The 16,112-nt window shown below is 43.8% G+C and overlaps 1 protein-coding gene across 2 annotated transcripts; it reads right to left on the reverse strand.

The window, feature by feature from the left end:
* Nucleotides 1-201: 201 nt before the first annotated feature.
* epc1b (enhancer of polycomb 1b) lies at nt 202-15,631 on the reverse strand. Of its 2 annotated transcripts, XM_088429196.1 has the most exons (15): nt 15,342-15,631; nt 13,657-13,769; nt 5,488-5,647; nt 5,024-5,169; nt 4,734-4,940; nt 4,506-4,654; nt 4,291-4,426; nt 4,052-4,210; nt 3,869-3,958; nt 3,635-3,783; nt 3,104-3,474; nt 2,169-2,287; nt 1,938-2,076; nt 1,311-1,680; nt 202-1,183 (listed from the first exon to the last, which is right to left on the reverse strand). In XM_088429196.1, the coding sequence occupies exons 3-15, from the start codon at nt 5,585-5,587 to the stop codon at nt 1,108-1,110; spliced, it is 2,211 nt and encodes a 736-aa protein (XP_088285322.1). In that variant the 5' UTR covers nt 5,588-5,647; nt 13,657-13,769; nt 15,342-15,631; the 3' UTR covers nt 202-1,107. The 2 variants fall into 2 exon arrangements, with proteins under 2 accessions (XP_088285322.1, XP_088285321.1); XM_088429195.1 differs by lacking the exons at nt 13,657-13,769; nt 15,342-15,631 and adding an exon at nt 11,835-12,358.
* Nucleotides 15,632-16,112: the final 481 nt, after the last annotated feature.

Here is a 16,112-nt window from a genome sequence, read left to right on the forward strand (position 1 = left end):
CATGTGAAGTTAACACTTTGGGGGCTATAAGGGTGAGAAATCAACATCGGTTAATATGTCCAAAAAGTAACAGAGCCTCTTTAAAACCATGATTTTTTTTAACTCTTGATAAAACCTTTTTTTAAAATAGTGCAAATATTATGGGGGCATCCAAGGAAAGAAAAATAAACTCAAAGAGTAAATAAAGACAGCAGAGGCGTCTTTAATGCCCTGGATGTTTATTTCATTGAGTGATTTTTTTTCTTTTTTTGAATGAGGAGTAATTCCATCCGTCCATCTTTGCTGTATTGCGCTGACGTATCCACGCCGTCGCACACTACGGGCGCTCACTGCCGTACGCACACACAAGAATTAAAAAAGAAAAAAAATATAATGAAGCCGCGCTCTGTACCAAACTCTTCACAGAAGAGACGATCAGCACACTGATGACCACAATGCCTTTTAAAGTCCCCAAAAAAGTAGCATTTTTAGATTTTTTTTTTTTTGTCTCAAGTGGTATGATTGGTCCTTTTCTGCCAAGTTCCAGCACACAAAAAAACTAAACATTGTGTTTCTTTATGCAGAGTCAAATTATTACAAATCAAATTATGAAAAAAAAAAGTACAAAAATATTTATTGTAGAAAAAAAAAGACGTGCGAAATGGCGGGGGGTTTGGATGAACCAGCAAATAAAGGATTGGACGTAAACGCAGCACAATAAATAGACGAGGGGTGGGCGGGAAGGAGGCGGGGGGGCGTTGAGACTGGTCGCAGCAGCGGCGGTTTGTCCTTTCTCTTTAATTTTTTTTTCCAACAAGTCGAGTGCAAAACATCACAAATGAACAATTGTGTATTCAAGTCATGTTATATACAAGAGGGGCGGGTGGGCGGGGCCTACAAATATTCAGTACTGTACATTTAATTGCCATATTAACAATTTACAGACAATCTATTAACAGTAACAAATACGGTGTCGTTATATATATATTTATTGGGACGATTGGCTCCGCAGAGCGGTCGCCGCACAGTCAAGTCCAGTCGGTCCGCTCACGTTCAAGCCTAACGGACGATGCATAGCACCAAAAAAAGTCAACCAAAACAAAAAGGTGGGGTCCCAGGTGCGGCGGGCTACGTCACCTCCATGGCCACTGTGTTCTCAGACAGACTGCTGAGCGGCGCCGCCTTGTCTTGCTCGTGGTTCTCCCTGTGGAACGCGGCGTTAACGTTAGCGCACGATAAGGAACAATCTTTGAGCGTGGCGATCGGCGTGAAACGCGCCGGACGGGGTTGGCGCTCAAAGGGCCGTTTTTGGAAAAAGGCTTGCCGTTCACCTGGGCACGATGTCCAGCGGCGAGGCGGCGGAGGCCGTCGGGACCTTGGGTTTCTGACAGTTGGCGGCGGCGTGCGCCAGCTTTAAGGCAGACGCCGACATGGCGCTGCTTAGCGTCCGAGGGGCGTGCACCCGTTTGCCGGCGGGCACGGCCAGGCGGAGGCTGTTGCCCAGCAGGACCTGAGTGGCGTTAGTGGTTGCGGGGTTGGCGTGGTGGGGGGTGCCGTTGTTGCTGTTGGTGCTGCAAGCCGGCGCGGCGTTGGTGGCGCTTCCCGGGTGCAGGGAGGCGGCGCTGGACAGTGTGGCGGGCGGGGCCGGGGCGGCCAGGGAGGGGGACGCTGTGCTCGAGAGGTGCAAGCCCTTGTAGACACCTAAACAACAGCGGGCGCCGTGACAAACGTTCCGGCTACTGCTATTTGCAAGAACAATGAGCAGCAAAACAAACGGGATTTTTTTTTTTTTCCCAATGGTAAAATGAACTTGAGCTGCGTCGTCGTGAGAAAAAGGAAAAACAACTGCTTGGAGCGCATTCAGTTACACTGACCGCTCAATATTTATCCAATATCCAAAAGACTTGTGGTGCACCGACATACACTACTGCTTAACCTTTAAAAGATAAAGGCCATACCTGAGGGAGATAGGATGCCGTTGACGCCGCCACCTAGGCTGAGCTCCTCCTTGGTTTTCAGAGCCAGAATTTGCTCGGTGGTGACGAGGGCCGAGGCGGCAAACTGAGCGCTGGCCTGGTCCAATGTGTTGGCGGACATCTGAGAAGATGAAGGAAAAAGAAAAAAAAAAAAACGTTGAGAGCTACAGTGAGCAGCAAGGTGCTTGAGCAGAAGTTAGCCGCGGCGGTCACCTGTGTTGTGCTGTGGGCAGTGGTGGCTCTGTTAGCTTGTAGTTGCTGCTGCTCCAGCAGCTCCTTCTGCATCTGCGCCAACTGGTCCTGGTGTTGCTGGAACTGCTCGGCTGTCAGGGCTGGCGCGCACAAGCACAAACGTGTCAGTCGCACACATGAACGAGCGGCGGGACGTCAACGGCTGCCGGGGCGTGCACTTCAACGGCGCGTTGAAAGATCGCCATTAAGCGGTCATTCTAAGAGAACGTAGGGCACTTGTGATGTGGCTTGAAGCGCACTAAAATATGGTGCAAGATTTACTGCTCATGTCCTAAAATATGGTGCAAGATTTACTACTCATGTCCTCAGCTGAAAAAAAAAACAAAACGATGCATTTGATACAGCGTCGACAAGCATGAAAAAAGCAAGAGATCAATTTGTGGCTCATCGAGAAGAAAAAGCAAACCGCCTTCTTGCGCAAATCATAACTGATGAGTTATGAAACTTCTCGCGGACGCAGGCCGGCAGTGTGCTAACATGGGAGTGACACTAAGAACGACCATTGAGAATGATTTCTTTTAGAGAGAGAAATGGTGCGTACCAAATACTATGTCCTGGTGCTGGTGAGTAACCCATGAAATAAAATGATGTGCACCCCTGGTAATAAAGATTGCCTTAACGTTGGTTTTAAAAACAATGTATATACAGATTATTCTATAATTCTATGTCATTGGTGGTGGCTGTCAGTCAGCTGGAAATCTCTCAGGCTTAAAGACCAAAAACGTTTTTTTTTTCCCTCAACACGGTTTTGATAGGCTGTGACAGCTACAACATTGCAACAGCATTCACCTGTGAGAGTTTGATTTCTCGTCAATGCCCTAATACATTGTTTTGCCTACATTTGAACTTTCTATATAAAAAAAAAGTTTGTTTTTTTAACATCGCACACAACTTACCAACATGCGGTTGGGGCGGTGGCCCAGGCCGCAAGATGCGGTGGGCGGCTGGCCCGATATTGGCTAGCGGCCGCTTAACACAGCGACTCAGCCTACGGAACAACGGGTGGGCATTGTCCAGCTGGTCCAGCGGTAGCGTCCGCGGTCGGAAGTGGCGCCACCGGCACGCCTTTATGCTTAAAAGAATCTGACTGAGGTCCGAGGGCGGCGAGGAGGAGCTTCTGTCTGAGGTATTGGTTGGTGAGGTACTGGCAAACTTGCTGGAGGGAGGAGAGCGCGAGCCTGACGGGGGCGGCATGCAGTCCAGGGTCTTCGGGTCCAGCTCGTGGAAAACGTTGTCATAGTCTGAGTGCGCTCGGTCCAGTAAGACCCTGGAAGGCATAAATTCAATGGTCATGAAAGTGGGAATCGTCCACGATCCTTTCAACTCTTTCAGTCAGCATACAGGTCATACGTCGAGATTTCAAAATTGCCAAATTTCGTATCAACAGAGGTCGTAATGCACAAAAACACAGTCGCGCGTCACATTACCTGCCCCCTCGTCCCATGCGTCGCCGAGCCAGACCCTGGCATCGGCGCGGTACGGTGAGCGTGGTGAGACTGTAGCGGTAACGGGAATGCGCCAGGCCACCCTCCCAGCCCGGAGACCATGGCCAGGCACCCACGCGATCCTGACGAGCCTGAAAGCACGCGCACGCGCAAACACTCAGTCTTCGTCGACCGAAACTCAATGACAATGACATTGACATTGAGTGGGACACTCACAGCATAATACTGGCAGCCCGCCTTCCTTCGAAAAGCGTAGGCGCCATCCGGGTCGTTCTCCTCCTCGGCTTCTGACGAGCCGGAGTGCAGCTGGGGACAAAAAGTGATTTCTGTTATTTTGTGCTGCGCCTTACCAAGCAGCCTCTAGGTGGCAGCAGAGGCCAACGCTCAGCGAGCTAGTACCTGGGGCTCTTCATCCGAGCTCGGGAAGTCGTACTGGTTCAGGTCCTTAGCGTTAAAGACTGCCGGACCTTGGTGGTGCGCTGCGCCGGCTGACAGCGGAAGAGCCTTCTGTTTCTTCTCATATTTCCTCTTCTGCCGAGGGACTTCAGTTTTCTCGGGCTTGGGGGGGTGTCAAGACGGATTCAAATTCTGGACTACTGACCGGCTCCAAATAAAGACTTGGGCGACCATGTGCTCACCTTGGACTTGTAGTCTTTGTGATCCATATGGTACTGGTTGGTGAGTGGCACCAACGGGATGATCTGCGGCCTCACCAGTGCCCGCTCTGCCAGGACTTCAGCCAGGATCTCTCCACCGTAGTCTGACATGACATTCCTGAAAGGGGTAAAGAGAATTAAGAAGTGTGTCCAATTCTGTCATACTACAGGACGGGAAGAGTCTTTTGATTACTGACCTCTTTTCAAAGATTTCCAGTGTGAGGTGCAGCAGCTCTCTCTTGCTCTTTTCCCTCCTTTTGATCATCTCGAGGATGGTCACAGCCCGGCTCAGATCCCTGCGGAGTTTCAACATCTTCTCGTAGGACGCCTCGTCGTTCTTGCGGTTCTGTTAGCAGACGTAAAGAGACGCTGACTGAGTATCCGTACGGAAAAGCTTTCAAAGAACACGGGGTCAAAGGGCCTACCTTCCTGGTCTGCATCTTCTCGGTGCGTCTCCGGAAGGCCACGTATGGGTCGCTGGTGCTGGAGCCATCGCGCTTCTCTTGCTTGATGATGTTGATGAGCGAGTGCACCTTGCTGTTTTTCCTCTTGCGGCTCCAGTAATCAAACACCTCCTTAATGAGCTCGTCGTCCTCCTTGAGCAACAGTTTGGCCTCGGGCAGACTCACCAGCTTCAGGGCAAAAGCATTTTTTTTGTTGCCACTTTTGCCGACTCGGGAAGGGGGCGATTTCAGGTGATTTTGAGTTAACAAACCTGCTGCCCGCTGCCTTTTTCCAGCCGGTCGATCATCTCCTCAAACTGCAGCAGGCCGATCTCCATCCTCTTTTTCAACTTGGTGACAAAAGCGTCATCGTCCGAGTCCAGGTCGTAGTCCGGCTGCTCTGTATCCAGGCTGAAAGCTAAAACAACAAAGAAAGCACAACAACAGCTTAATCAACATACAGCACACAAGTGACTTAACTGAACAATAACGGGAGGCCGCAGCGAAGACGGCCACGTGCCCATGTCAACACTGAGTGACTCGTGACAAACACGCGACAGCTCTTACAAACATGACGCAAGACAGACCAGCTACTGCAGTACCATACTAAACAGTTTAATCAAATTATAATTTCATCATTTATTGTTCACTCTTTAAAAAGGCACCCACCCACTCAATTGAATGAAGACCCCAGCAGACGGCAACATTTCTTTGCCCCCCAACAGGGGCTACTTACGCTGTAGGTGAATGAGCTGCTTTGGCATCTTGTAATCTCCGGGGTACAACGAGTCATAGTAGGTGATGTTGCTCTCTGCCTCCGGGACCGGGATGACCATGTTGTCCCGCTTCTCGCCATAGACCTGCTGTGCCGAGATTGCCCGCTGGAGGTGGTGTTCCTACGGATACACGCAGACTAATTGACACATGTTGGCAACTTGGCATCACTTATGGGTCTGTTACACTCAAAGAGACTCCACACTTTTGGATTTTGTTTTGTATTTTTACTTGGCAATTGTTCCAGTTTTAGTGAAGCTGCATTATAAGCTATTCATTATCACTATACATCGGGGTCCCCAACCTTTTTTTTAACACTGCGGACTGGTCAACGCTTCAGAGATTCTTATTGTAGAGGGAGGAGAGTTATCAAGTAATTTGGTGTATATTCTCATGACGACATTCTTAAAAAGAAAGTACAAATTACAGACACTCGTGGGCCCGATTTCACAGACACGCACAAAAGATTTTGTCACCGACAGTGACCGCTCTCAAGTGACGCCCTTGCTCACTACAAAATGTCAAATTCAACCGCCCTGTCCTCATTGAAAGCAGTCTGGTCACTTCATGCAAACCCGTGGGAAGCAGCAAAGCCACACAGCCACGAAGAATGTGAGTGCAACGTCTGACCATCGCGGATCTGGCGATTATTCTACAATCAAGACCGAACAAATATTCGCACAGAGAACAGAAAGCAAATGCCCCGTAATCAACATAAAACTCAGTACGTTCACAAAATAAAACCACATCATACAAATTAATGTATGCAAACTACAAAATAATTCACACATATTACATATATATAAATTACTGAAAATACTGTCTATATTGTACTAAATATGTTACAATTGTGACTGATAATGCTCTCAATATGCTAAGAGATGAACAAACAGGTACACGTCTCATGCTTTGCCCCTATTCTCAATTTACTACTCGATTTAATTTACTGCAATTTCCTACAAAATATCAATGAATCGTGTTGTACCCCCATCTTATTTGATTCTATAAAAGCTATACAGTGTATAGCTAGCTTCTAAGAGTAAGTTGTCCATATGTTATTTTGGGGGGAAGGAAAGACATGTTCCTAACAAATCAAAATATTACAAAAATTAATTAATTAAAAAATGAGTCTCCTTTTTTTATTCATTAAAAGCAGACTGAAGTTTATGACAGTTCTTTGCACTTCTATAAGATGAAGCAGAAATCCTTTTTCAATTAATCGAATGGAATCATTTGAAATCTAAAATTGTTTTGAATTGAAAATCAATTCTGAATCAAATCAGAGACCCCAAAAAATGGAATCTAACAGTGAGACCGTTACAGATTCCCACCCCTAATTGCAAGGTAATGAGCAAGTTCACAAGCATCCATTATTTCGATTCATCAAGCTTTGCCCCTGACCTCCACAAATTGTGAGTTTGTGACTTTAACGTATTTAACAATGAACATTAACAAATCTTGAGGTTTCAAGATTACAAACAGCGCAGTTAGCTGAGAAAAAAAAAGTAATTTTCAATTCACATTAAATTTCTTTGACAGGGCACATACTGCACTACAGTTAAAAGGCGTCATTTCTCAAAATATGAACTAAGAAATGAGTCAATGAACAGTAGGGTTTATCTTACTCAAATATATACCTCAAATAACAGCTGGTGTGCTATTGATTTGCTAAATGTTTAAAGATACACTAGACAGGATGCAGCAATTCTCAACAAAGCTAACACAAGGCCCCACACCTCAATGGAGGGAAAACGTGTTTACATTTTGTCCTGCATGGGTGTCGTAGGAGAAGGTGGGGGCGGATCCAGGACAAGCATGAATGAGTGACGTATGAATGAAATGAAAGCTGTCGGCCAATCGTCACATTCTATCCGCACATAATACTTGCTGCAAGTTAGAAATGAGGGCACTTTGTAGTTCCCATAACATTACTGCGTTTTACATAGAGCTTAGAAAGGTTTTTCTGGACTGTGGGATGGTCCCCAGTGAGCCCAAAAATAAAAAGCTGTCCACATCCCATTACATTTTGTTTTTGCTTTAAAAATGCTGTAATAAAGTTGGAAATCTAGCAAGAATATCTAGATATCAAATCTATTATCGCCTAATTTAATCAAGACAGTTTGTTGACTTAGCGGGGCCGCGATATTTGCTGGAGAACAAATGAGCTCGGGTGGAAAGGAATGGTCAGAATTCGCAATGACTAACCCGATGTCCCGAAATAGCCTCGCAGAAACGAGCGCATCCATCACCGTCACTATCCCAGACGTTGCTAGTGACACTTAGCGTGACGGACAGCCTCGGGGGGACTGACGGGGGAGGAGGGGTAGGCTCGTCTGGTGGATGGAGTGCCCATTGCTTCCGAAGCAAACCGGTCAATGCGCCGCATGAGTAAACACGGCGGGAATGTGAACAAAATGCAAATAAGTTGATTTTAAGGCTCGCGAACCAGAAAGACGGGAATAATGGCCTGAATCAACAAATATTAATCTTAACAACTTCCACACATTTGAGGCACATTTCAAGGTTTGAGTCTCACCTTCTCTCACCACACGGCTCCAAATAAGCAAAGCATGCTTGCTTCAAACGGGCCGTCACTTTCAGTAGTTCATTGTAAACATGTCATAAATGATAACAAAATGAAAATAGAATACATACATTTTAATTGCAGCGCGTCCAACCAAACCATATTGTCAAAACAAAGGCCAATAGCATAATACTGACAAAACCACGGCCATGAGCAACTGAAAACGACTATCATTGTTACTGAAACTAATATTGTTCAAACAACTGCTACTTCACACACACAAAGATGCACTGTAACCCATAGCCGTTAGCCAATGCACAGAGATTTTTTTTTTTTTTTTACCTGACAGACAAGTAGCACTGTAAGTCAGGGCTAGGCACGGTATGATAACCTTCAGCAAAAATATCACGGCATAGAAATGATAGCTCCAAAATATATCATTTCAAAATCTTTTTTTGGTAAATTGCCCCATTTCTACATTATAAAAAAAAAACATTTTTGGCAAGCGGATGAGTTAGTTACGTGTTGCGCCGTACAGCGTTTTATCAGATCAATATGCTGACCCAAGCAACCCATCAGATACAGCGTGAGCTGGGCCCACTTTGCACAATTGTGATATGCCCCACATTCCAGCTAAGTCAAGGTCAGTGTGTGTCTCAGAAGTTTGCGGAGCTCCACCAGGACCACAGACAGTGAGCTCACTTTCAAGTCAAGCATGACCGTTGTAAAAGACAACGTGGCAATCCAAAAACAAACACGGGATCATGTGTCAAGCTGACCACAAGATTAAGCATGACAACAGCATGCGCTGAAATCACTTTTTTCGGCCAAACGTTACAATACGGGTATATTTCCCTGAGCAAAGCAATTCATATTAAACAGGAAAAAAATACAATTGCTTTAAATAAAAATAAAACCCACCATATCTGAATGTTATGTGACTGCTAGTATATAAATGAATTGCAAATTAATGAATGAACAGTAACCTGTGTTAATGAACAAACAAGAGGCGAAAAACAAAAGTTGGAAATTTACAAAGTACAACGAAACAAACGCTTGTGTGGCTATACCTGCTAGTTTCATCTGCACAACACAAATAGCTACAAACTCATTGAAGGAAAAAGTGTTTCAGTCTGCAGAAGGTCACTTTAAAGCTACAGTGTGTAGAATTTAAAGCGTGCGCGCTACGTGTGCAGAATTCAGAGCACGCATACTACGATGTGTCAGCAAACATACCCTGTGATGTGTAAAGCAGTTTTTAGCCACCTAAAACTGCTGTCATCTATATCCTTCAAAGTCTGAGTAGCATCTACACTAAATAGTAAATTAGGTCTACATAGCAAAAGACATTTTGCACTGAAGCATGTTTATAATCAAACAGGAGTAAAGTGAAGAAAGTTTTCCATCAAACGGCTGTGTTTAATCTGTGTAAAATCATGAAATCAGAAACTATATAAATGACTGAGTTTTCAAACAATTTTGGCCTGACAACATGCACATAAGCTGACACAAATGTGTTAAAGCGGCTGCAAGGGACGAGATCTTGTAACAACAAATTCCCACGAGGTTAGAGTCACGTAATTTCGCGTCCCTGCACAGCATATTCATATACGCTCATGAGTTAAAAAAAAACAACAACATTAATTTACTCTGAAAATGGGCCAAGAAATCATAAATTCTGCCAAGGTTTTCATTACTACAACCTTCTTAAGGTTGTGAGTAAAATGATCACTGCAAATCATTGGGACGCAGACTTTTTAGTTAGTGCATTTTCTAATTATTGGATGAATCAGTTTGACCTTACTACACGCCACATTTGTTTTTGTCAGTAACGCAGCTAGTATATCCCACCGGGACTGTGAGCTGGAATCCAAATATTTGCATTTTGATCCAGCTTTGACCACAATATTTTCATTATGTAACACTAGGTTCCAGTTGAGCAAGCATAAACATTCAAGTGACAGCATCGACCCCCTCCCCCCATCCCCCCAAGCTCCGTTCACCACCTCCTGGGCCACGTGCCCGCCGCCGGTCTGCAGACCTGCTGTGCCATCTGACACACTGAACCCCTGACACAGAGCAAGCAAGCGGCAATAAATTAATACATTTCAAGAAAGAAGCAAATGTGAGGAACGTAGTAATAATACAACCTACACTCTGGCATGACACCCATTAGTCAGATGCATATCCAGCATTATTCAGAGGGTGCAAAGGAAGCGAATCAGAAGCGCACTTTGTCATCCTCAAGTGTAAACTTTGATGAAAACGCGAGACTCCCGCTGGGGTGCATGCAGTTTGCAGCTTACAAATACACTGAATACAATTATCAGACCAGACAGGTTTCGGGGGACCAAAACACTAAAAGACACGCAGAAAGCGACTTACAAAAATGATGTGCAAACAATGACAAGAAATCAACACCACTGTGAACGTAGGGACATACACCCAGCATCGATTCCTTCATACTGTTTAGCTAAATAGTGACCAAAGGACAGTTCGGTAAATTTCAAATAATGTTATTAAATATACACCTATAAATGATTACTCTCATGATGGAAAGCAATCAAATGATTATACATGAAAAATATTCATGAAATTACATATTACTGTAAATTCCCATCTCCTCTGTTATGCAGCACCCATTGCTAAAGACCAAAATACAACACTAGCAGCTACAGCAATTATATTGCTAAATAATGCAAGCAAAATTTCAGAAACTGCGCACAGCGTAATGCTGTGTACACGTGGAGCAGGGGAAATTAAATCCCCTAGGATGAACATTGTTTGGCAGTAAACTGGAAATATAGATTTGGCAACCTAAATGTAGCTTGCAGTGGATCTTGCAGTCCTCATACCAAAACCAAACAATAACTTGTATTGCTTCAAAACACTGACCCAAATACATGTGACCGCAGCCTATGTACTCATTCATATTCCTAAAACATTGTGACTAAAATACATATCATAGTAAATAACTGCGGAATATTAACAATAGGAACCTAATACTAATTATGACACCCCGCACTGCTAAACAATGACCCAAACACAGCACTATAAACTACAAAATTGCTATAATAAACACGAGTGACCCAAATACACATAACTAAAAACAGTCTCGTTCATCATATAGAGTGCGATCAAACTATTAAAAATTGCGCAACATATGATAAAGTGCAATTAACGGACGTCAAGCACAACTACATTACAACTTGCCTGACAGTCACTGTCAAAATAAACGCTACATTTGAAAGAAAAACAATTGGTGACAACTGCAGTTTCTCACCATCAGGTTAAGCTCCGTTCTCAAAAAAAACTTCACACGGCCTGTGTGGACCTGTTGAAAGCTTTCAAAAAGTGCAGCCGCTAGCTGCCATTCATTTGTACCATGCGAGGCATGCGTGCTGTGTTGACATTCTCCTCTGGCGCCCCCTGCCGATCTCCCCCCGCCACTACGCCAACACAAGGCCCCGAGACAAAATGTCCGCCGCTCCGAAGTCACATGATCCCTTTGTACTCAGAAAACGGCTTCACGCTCAAACCCCTGCCGAAAAGCGGGAAAATGTGCCCAAAATTGACACGGCGTGCTCCCGCGTTGCCCTAAAGGCGAACCGAGCGCGGAAAAACGGACGTTTAGGGCCCGGAATCGTCGTGTATTTGTCATGAAAAACGGGCGGCCATTTTGTGAGGGGCTTGCGCAGAACATAAAAGAGGGCGACTGTGATGATGGAAAAAAAACAAGCAAAAGGCACTTTTTAAACGACACGGTGGAATAAAAGAAAGCCTACCGATTCCTCTTCCTTCTCCATGCCCGTCGGCATCTGCGGCACAGCCCTGTTAATAGACGCATACTCGTGCAGGTCGGGTAAATCCTCACAACGGAAGACGGGCAGCGGCTTGGTGGCGTCCAGCGCCCGCGCCCGAAACGACAATTTACTCATTTTGCTCCTTTTCGGGTCCCCCCGCTCACAAATAGTGTCTATCCGTGCTCCTAATATTCACCGCGGTGACGAGTGAAGCTTTCATGGATGATTCTGGGGCGGCAAACTCTGACGTTTTTTTTCTTTCTTTTTTTTTTGTAAGCTTGTCAAGCGCTAAGGTAGGGCGTCGCCAGCCCGGAGCCGCCGTGTGGTGTGGTGGGGGGTGGAAGCCCGGATGTCGGTCGGCTGTGTCTGGCCTGCGTTTTCCCGGCGCTCCGCTTCCCCTCCGCGTTGGCGGCTCAGTGCGCCATGGGCAACATGGCGGACATTTAAAAGTGTTTTGGCGTGTTTTTGCTCGGCTCGGCTCGGTCCAGCCCTCCTACCCTCCTTCCCCCTCACAACCCTCCCCACCCCCCTCCTCTCGCAGATCGCCCCCCCCCCCTCCTCCTCCTCCCCCCTCGCAAACCCGCCCAGCCAGCCAGGCTACCATTCCCACGCGGCTCCGTGCGCGTGCGCGTTGCGATCACCGGAAGTGTACTTCAAATTGTATGGGATTGAGTAGTAGTTTGGAGAATGAATGAATTTAAAAAAAAAAATACGAGTAGTCCGCGCGATATTGAAAAGGCTTCTAAAGAAACAGCATTTATAGAGGAAAAAACACAAATCAAAGGTGATCTTAAGAATGTAAATGGTAACTGATCACAAATAACCAAAATGAATCAAACAAAATCTTCAAGTACATTTACTGATGTTATATGGATGAATTTCGCACAAATAACAATTGAAGTACTTTCTTAAATACAAGCAGCAAATCCATTTTACAAATGTATTTTAAAAACTGACACATTAGCAAACCAAATCTTTCCAAAAAAAAGTACATCGACACATGTAATATGAATTAATCTTGCTAAAAAATACCAATTTAAGGGTTCCTTAAATATAGGCAGCAAATACATTTTACAAACAATTAATATCTAACAAAAGAACGTAGTACAACACATTTCTTTCAGATTTTAAAAAGGAAATCAAGTCAAACGTTTTCCTTACAAAAATACCTTCAGCGGGGAGTACATACAAAGTATTCTGATTACTAAGGAATTTGTGGACTGTGATTAAGCTGCAAAATCTACCCGTTTATCTACCGGCGGCCATTTTGCCACTTGCAGTCGACTCAAAATGACATCAAAGAAACTTAGGGATCAAGTGAGAAGCATCTCCAGCTCAGCTTGCGAAGGTCACATGACCAAATTTAGGAAACAATTTCTGTATATCACACACAGCATAGCAGGAATAGGCTCACTGAAGTATGACTTTTAGTAGATTTTCCTAATATAACATATATATGTTAAAATAAAAAAGGACTCATACCATGTAAACATTATATGAGCAAAAATACTAACGTGAAGTTACTTCACAATGCACGCAGCATAATTGATCCTGTCAAGTCATAAATTGCATATCATAAAATCATAACATTTATATTTACAGACAGATGACTAAAACTAGCAATCTATTTAACGCTAAATTGAAAACTTGAGAACTATGTCTCCATCTAGTGGCCTAAAATATAAAAGCACCTGTCGTCAACATGGAAAACTCTATACTATTCGCGTTTCAATTTTGATCCTAGAAATATGAAAGTTTCAAGAGGAATCAACACAACAAAAAAATTACTTCAACTTCAACTTACCAGACAAACAAGGGTGAAGGTTTACCCAGGATCACGCCAAGGGAACTCCATATGTTCTTGCATAAAATCCTTTAAATACTGTAAGTTAAATCCAATCCATCCGTGGTGTGCACCTGCCAGAACACCAATCATTTCATTACACGGGCAAATCGTCATTTATAACAAAAAAAAAGTATTATTCTCATAATATTCTCAATTAAATGTGCAAATCTGTCCAATTTAGCATCAATACTTCATGCCGTAACCCTAAAAAAGAAATACTTGCAACACAATGATACGTTGTTTAAGAAATTGGTACTTCATGTAGCTACATTAGCGCAAGTCAAAATAATAAGAAACATAATATGTAATGTAACATAATATATAAGACGGCAGGCACCTCTAAAAAGTTTATCATGCGCTGTGATAGCACATAGATGCCACAAGATGATAGCAAAACGTTCTAGAACTTTTGTCCCAGTGAAATTAGGCACCAATCAAGATCCGCTTTTCATGCTATTCTTTCATGCATTTTCGATCCAAGAATTCCATGTTGCAGGAAAGCTTTTATTTTGCTACAGGGAAGTATTTTAACGCATAACATTAAATCTGCATATTCCTGTCTGCAAAATCTGCAGAACTGAATAGCTGTGAAAATTCTTCTAAAGGAAACAACCTTGTATGTATGAAAATTTACATATGTATGGATAGGGCTGATGCCACTGAACACATCCGGTGGAATGGCCTTAAACATCAAGGGACAATGTGCAAGATTTCGACTGTATTTGCTGCATTTACCGTTGTCCGTTGCGAGGACAAACATGACAGCCTCCGAAGGAGTGCCTCCCCCACCCCAATGTAATGTCATTTCAAGATAACTACACCTACAATTATATTTAATTACAACATACTGTTGGTTGTTAAGAACGCATTTGTTTGCATTTTTTCTTTCTGTAATCATTTAATTCATTCCTTTTAAATGAAAAGCGGGCAAAATTGTACACGTTGTCTCTTTAAGTAAACTTACAAGCTCAAAATAATCCGAAAATAAATATAATTGCTCCCCTGGACTTGAAAGATTGAAAGCAAATATATATTTATATTTGACGATATTATGACCCTTTGAAAGTCAGCCCAAGTTGGGCGATGATATGTCCAGATTCGTGGAAAATCTAACCGAACAGCAAGGGGTTAAAGATCTATGTTGAAAGTGGATCATCAGGGCCACGCTATTCTACAAGCTACCTCTAGAAAAAAGCCTGGCGCTGTTGAGCTACACGCCCCTTATGAAAAAAAAATGCAAAATGCAAGCCGACGTTTTCAGCAACGAAACATCGCAGAACCCGAAAAGTTGAAAGTCAACAAAATGTTGCCGAAAACCGGGCGTAAGAAATTACATTTTTTTTCTCGTTCCTCCTCCCCACAATCGAACGCCGAGCAAGCAAATCACACATGACGTTTGCGACCTTCTGTTTTTGTCAGTCATGTGAAGGAAAAAAAAAAAGTCAACACCATGTCGTCGACGTCATGAAATCCCCCGAATTTAACGTCGAAAATATTGATAACTTTTTAGTGGGGGGAGGTGCTCAACATCCGAAGCTTGAGCAGCTCAATTTGATGTAATAAAATCATCAGGCACACAAAAACACTTTCGAAACAAGACGCCTTTCTTTCACCAAAATAGACGTAACAAAACGAATACTTACAGAAATCGAGGCTTCCAAACGGCGACTTTGAATATTCCAAACGGTGGCGATTAATCGTGTAAAAAAGAGAGAAGAACGACGTAGCTCCTAGCCCCATAACATGAAGGCTACACCAAGCTTCTCCTTCCTTCCCTTCGCCGCTGTCACGCCGAGGGCAAAACATCCCGTTGGCCCCCGTTCGCTTCGACAAAAAATGAGTTTTTGCGTGTGAAAGTGCTTTTTTCAGGTCGATGTTGAGGCAGGTTGAAAGTAAAGGTTGGCCACCAAAAAGTGCTGCTGTTGGGGGTTAACAACTTTGCAGTGAGAGACTGCTTCCCATTGGACCGCAGCGGAAGCCAATCAGCATGAGGCGAGATGGAGAGGGGAGGTTGACGTCACACGTAACAGTGAAGAGATCGCTACGCAATTGGTCGGGAATTCTCGCGAAATATTGATGCTTCTAAAAAGCCCCTTACTGTTCATTTGTGTTCATTTAAAGGGACAGTGTGTAAGATGTAGACCGTTTTTTAATTATAAAGGAATAAAATGATTGTAAATTTCAACAACTCGCAAATGAATGTGTTCTTAATGGCCAACAGTATGTTTTAAATATAATCCTAGGTTTAGTTAGGTTAGGTTTGTTATAGCTACGGACAATGGTAAATGCGGCATCTGCAGCACCTCCTGCTGTCCGCTCAGTGCATAGCAAAAATTGTTGGAATTAATCTTTTTGGTATTGTGGTTACTTTTGCTTTAGTTGAATACAAAATAAAATACAATCAATTTTTATTC

The sequence above is a fragment of the Hippichthys cyanospilos genome, chromosome 12 (genome assembly GCF_059441005.1).
Source record: "Hippichthys cyanospilos isolate Australia breed blue-spotted pipefish chromosome 12, RoL_Hcya_1.0, whole genome shotgun sequence".
Classification (NCBI taxonomy): Eukaryota; Metazoa; Chordata; class Actinopteri; order Syngnathiformes; family Syngnathidae; genus Hippichthys; species Hippichthys cyanospilos.

Coding starts and splice junctions, on each gene's coding strand:
- epc1b (XM_088429195.1), bottom strand. CDS start 11,987: ATGAGTAAATTGTCGTTTCGGGCGCGGGCGCTGGACGCCACCAAGCCG. Junction 3,475..3,634: donor CGCATGGGACGAGGGGGCAG/GTAATGTGACGC, acceptor TATGCCTTCCAG/GGTCTTACTGGACCGAGCGC. Junction 2,077..2,168: donor CTGCCCACAGCACAACACAG/GTGACCGCCGCG, acceptor TCATCTTCTCAG/ATGTCCGCCAACACATTGGA.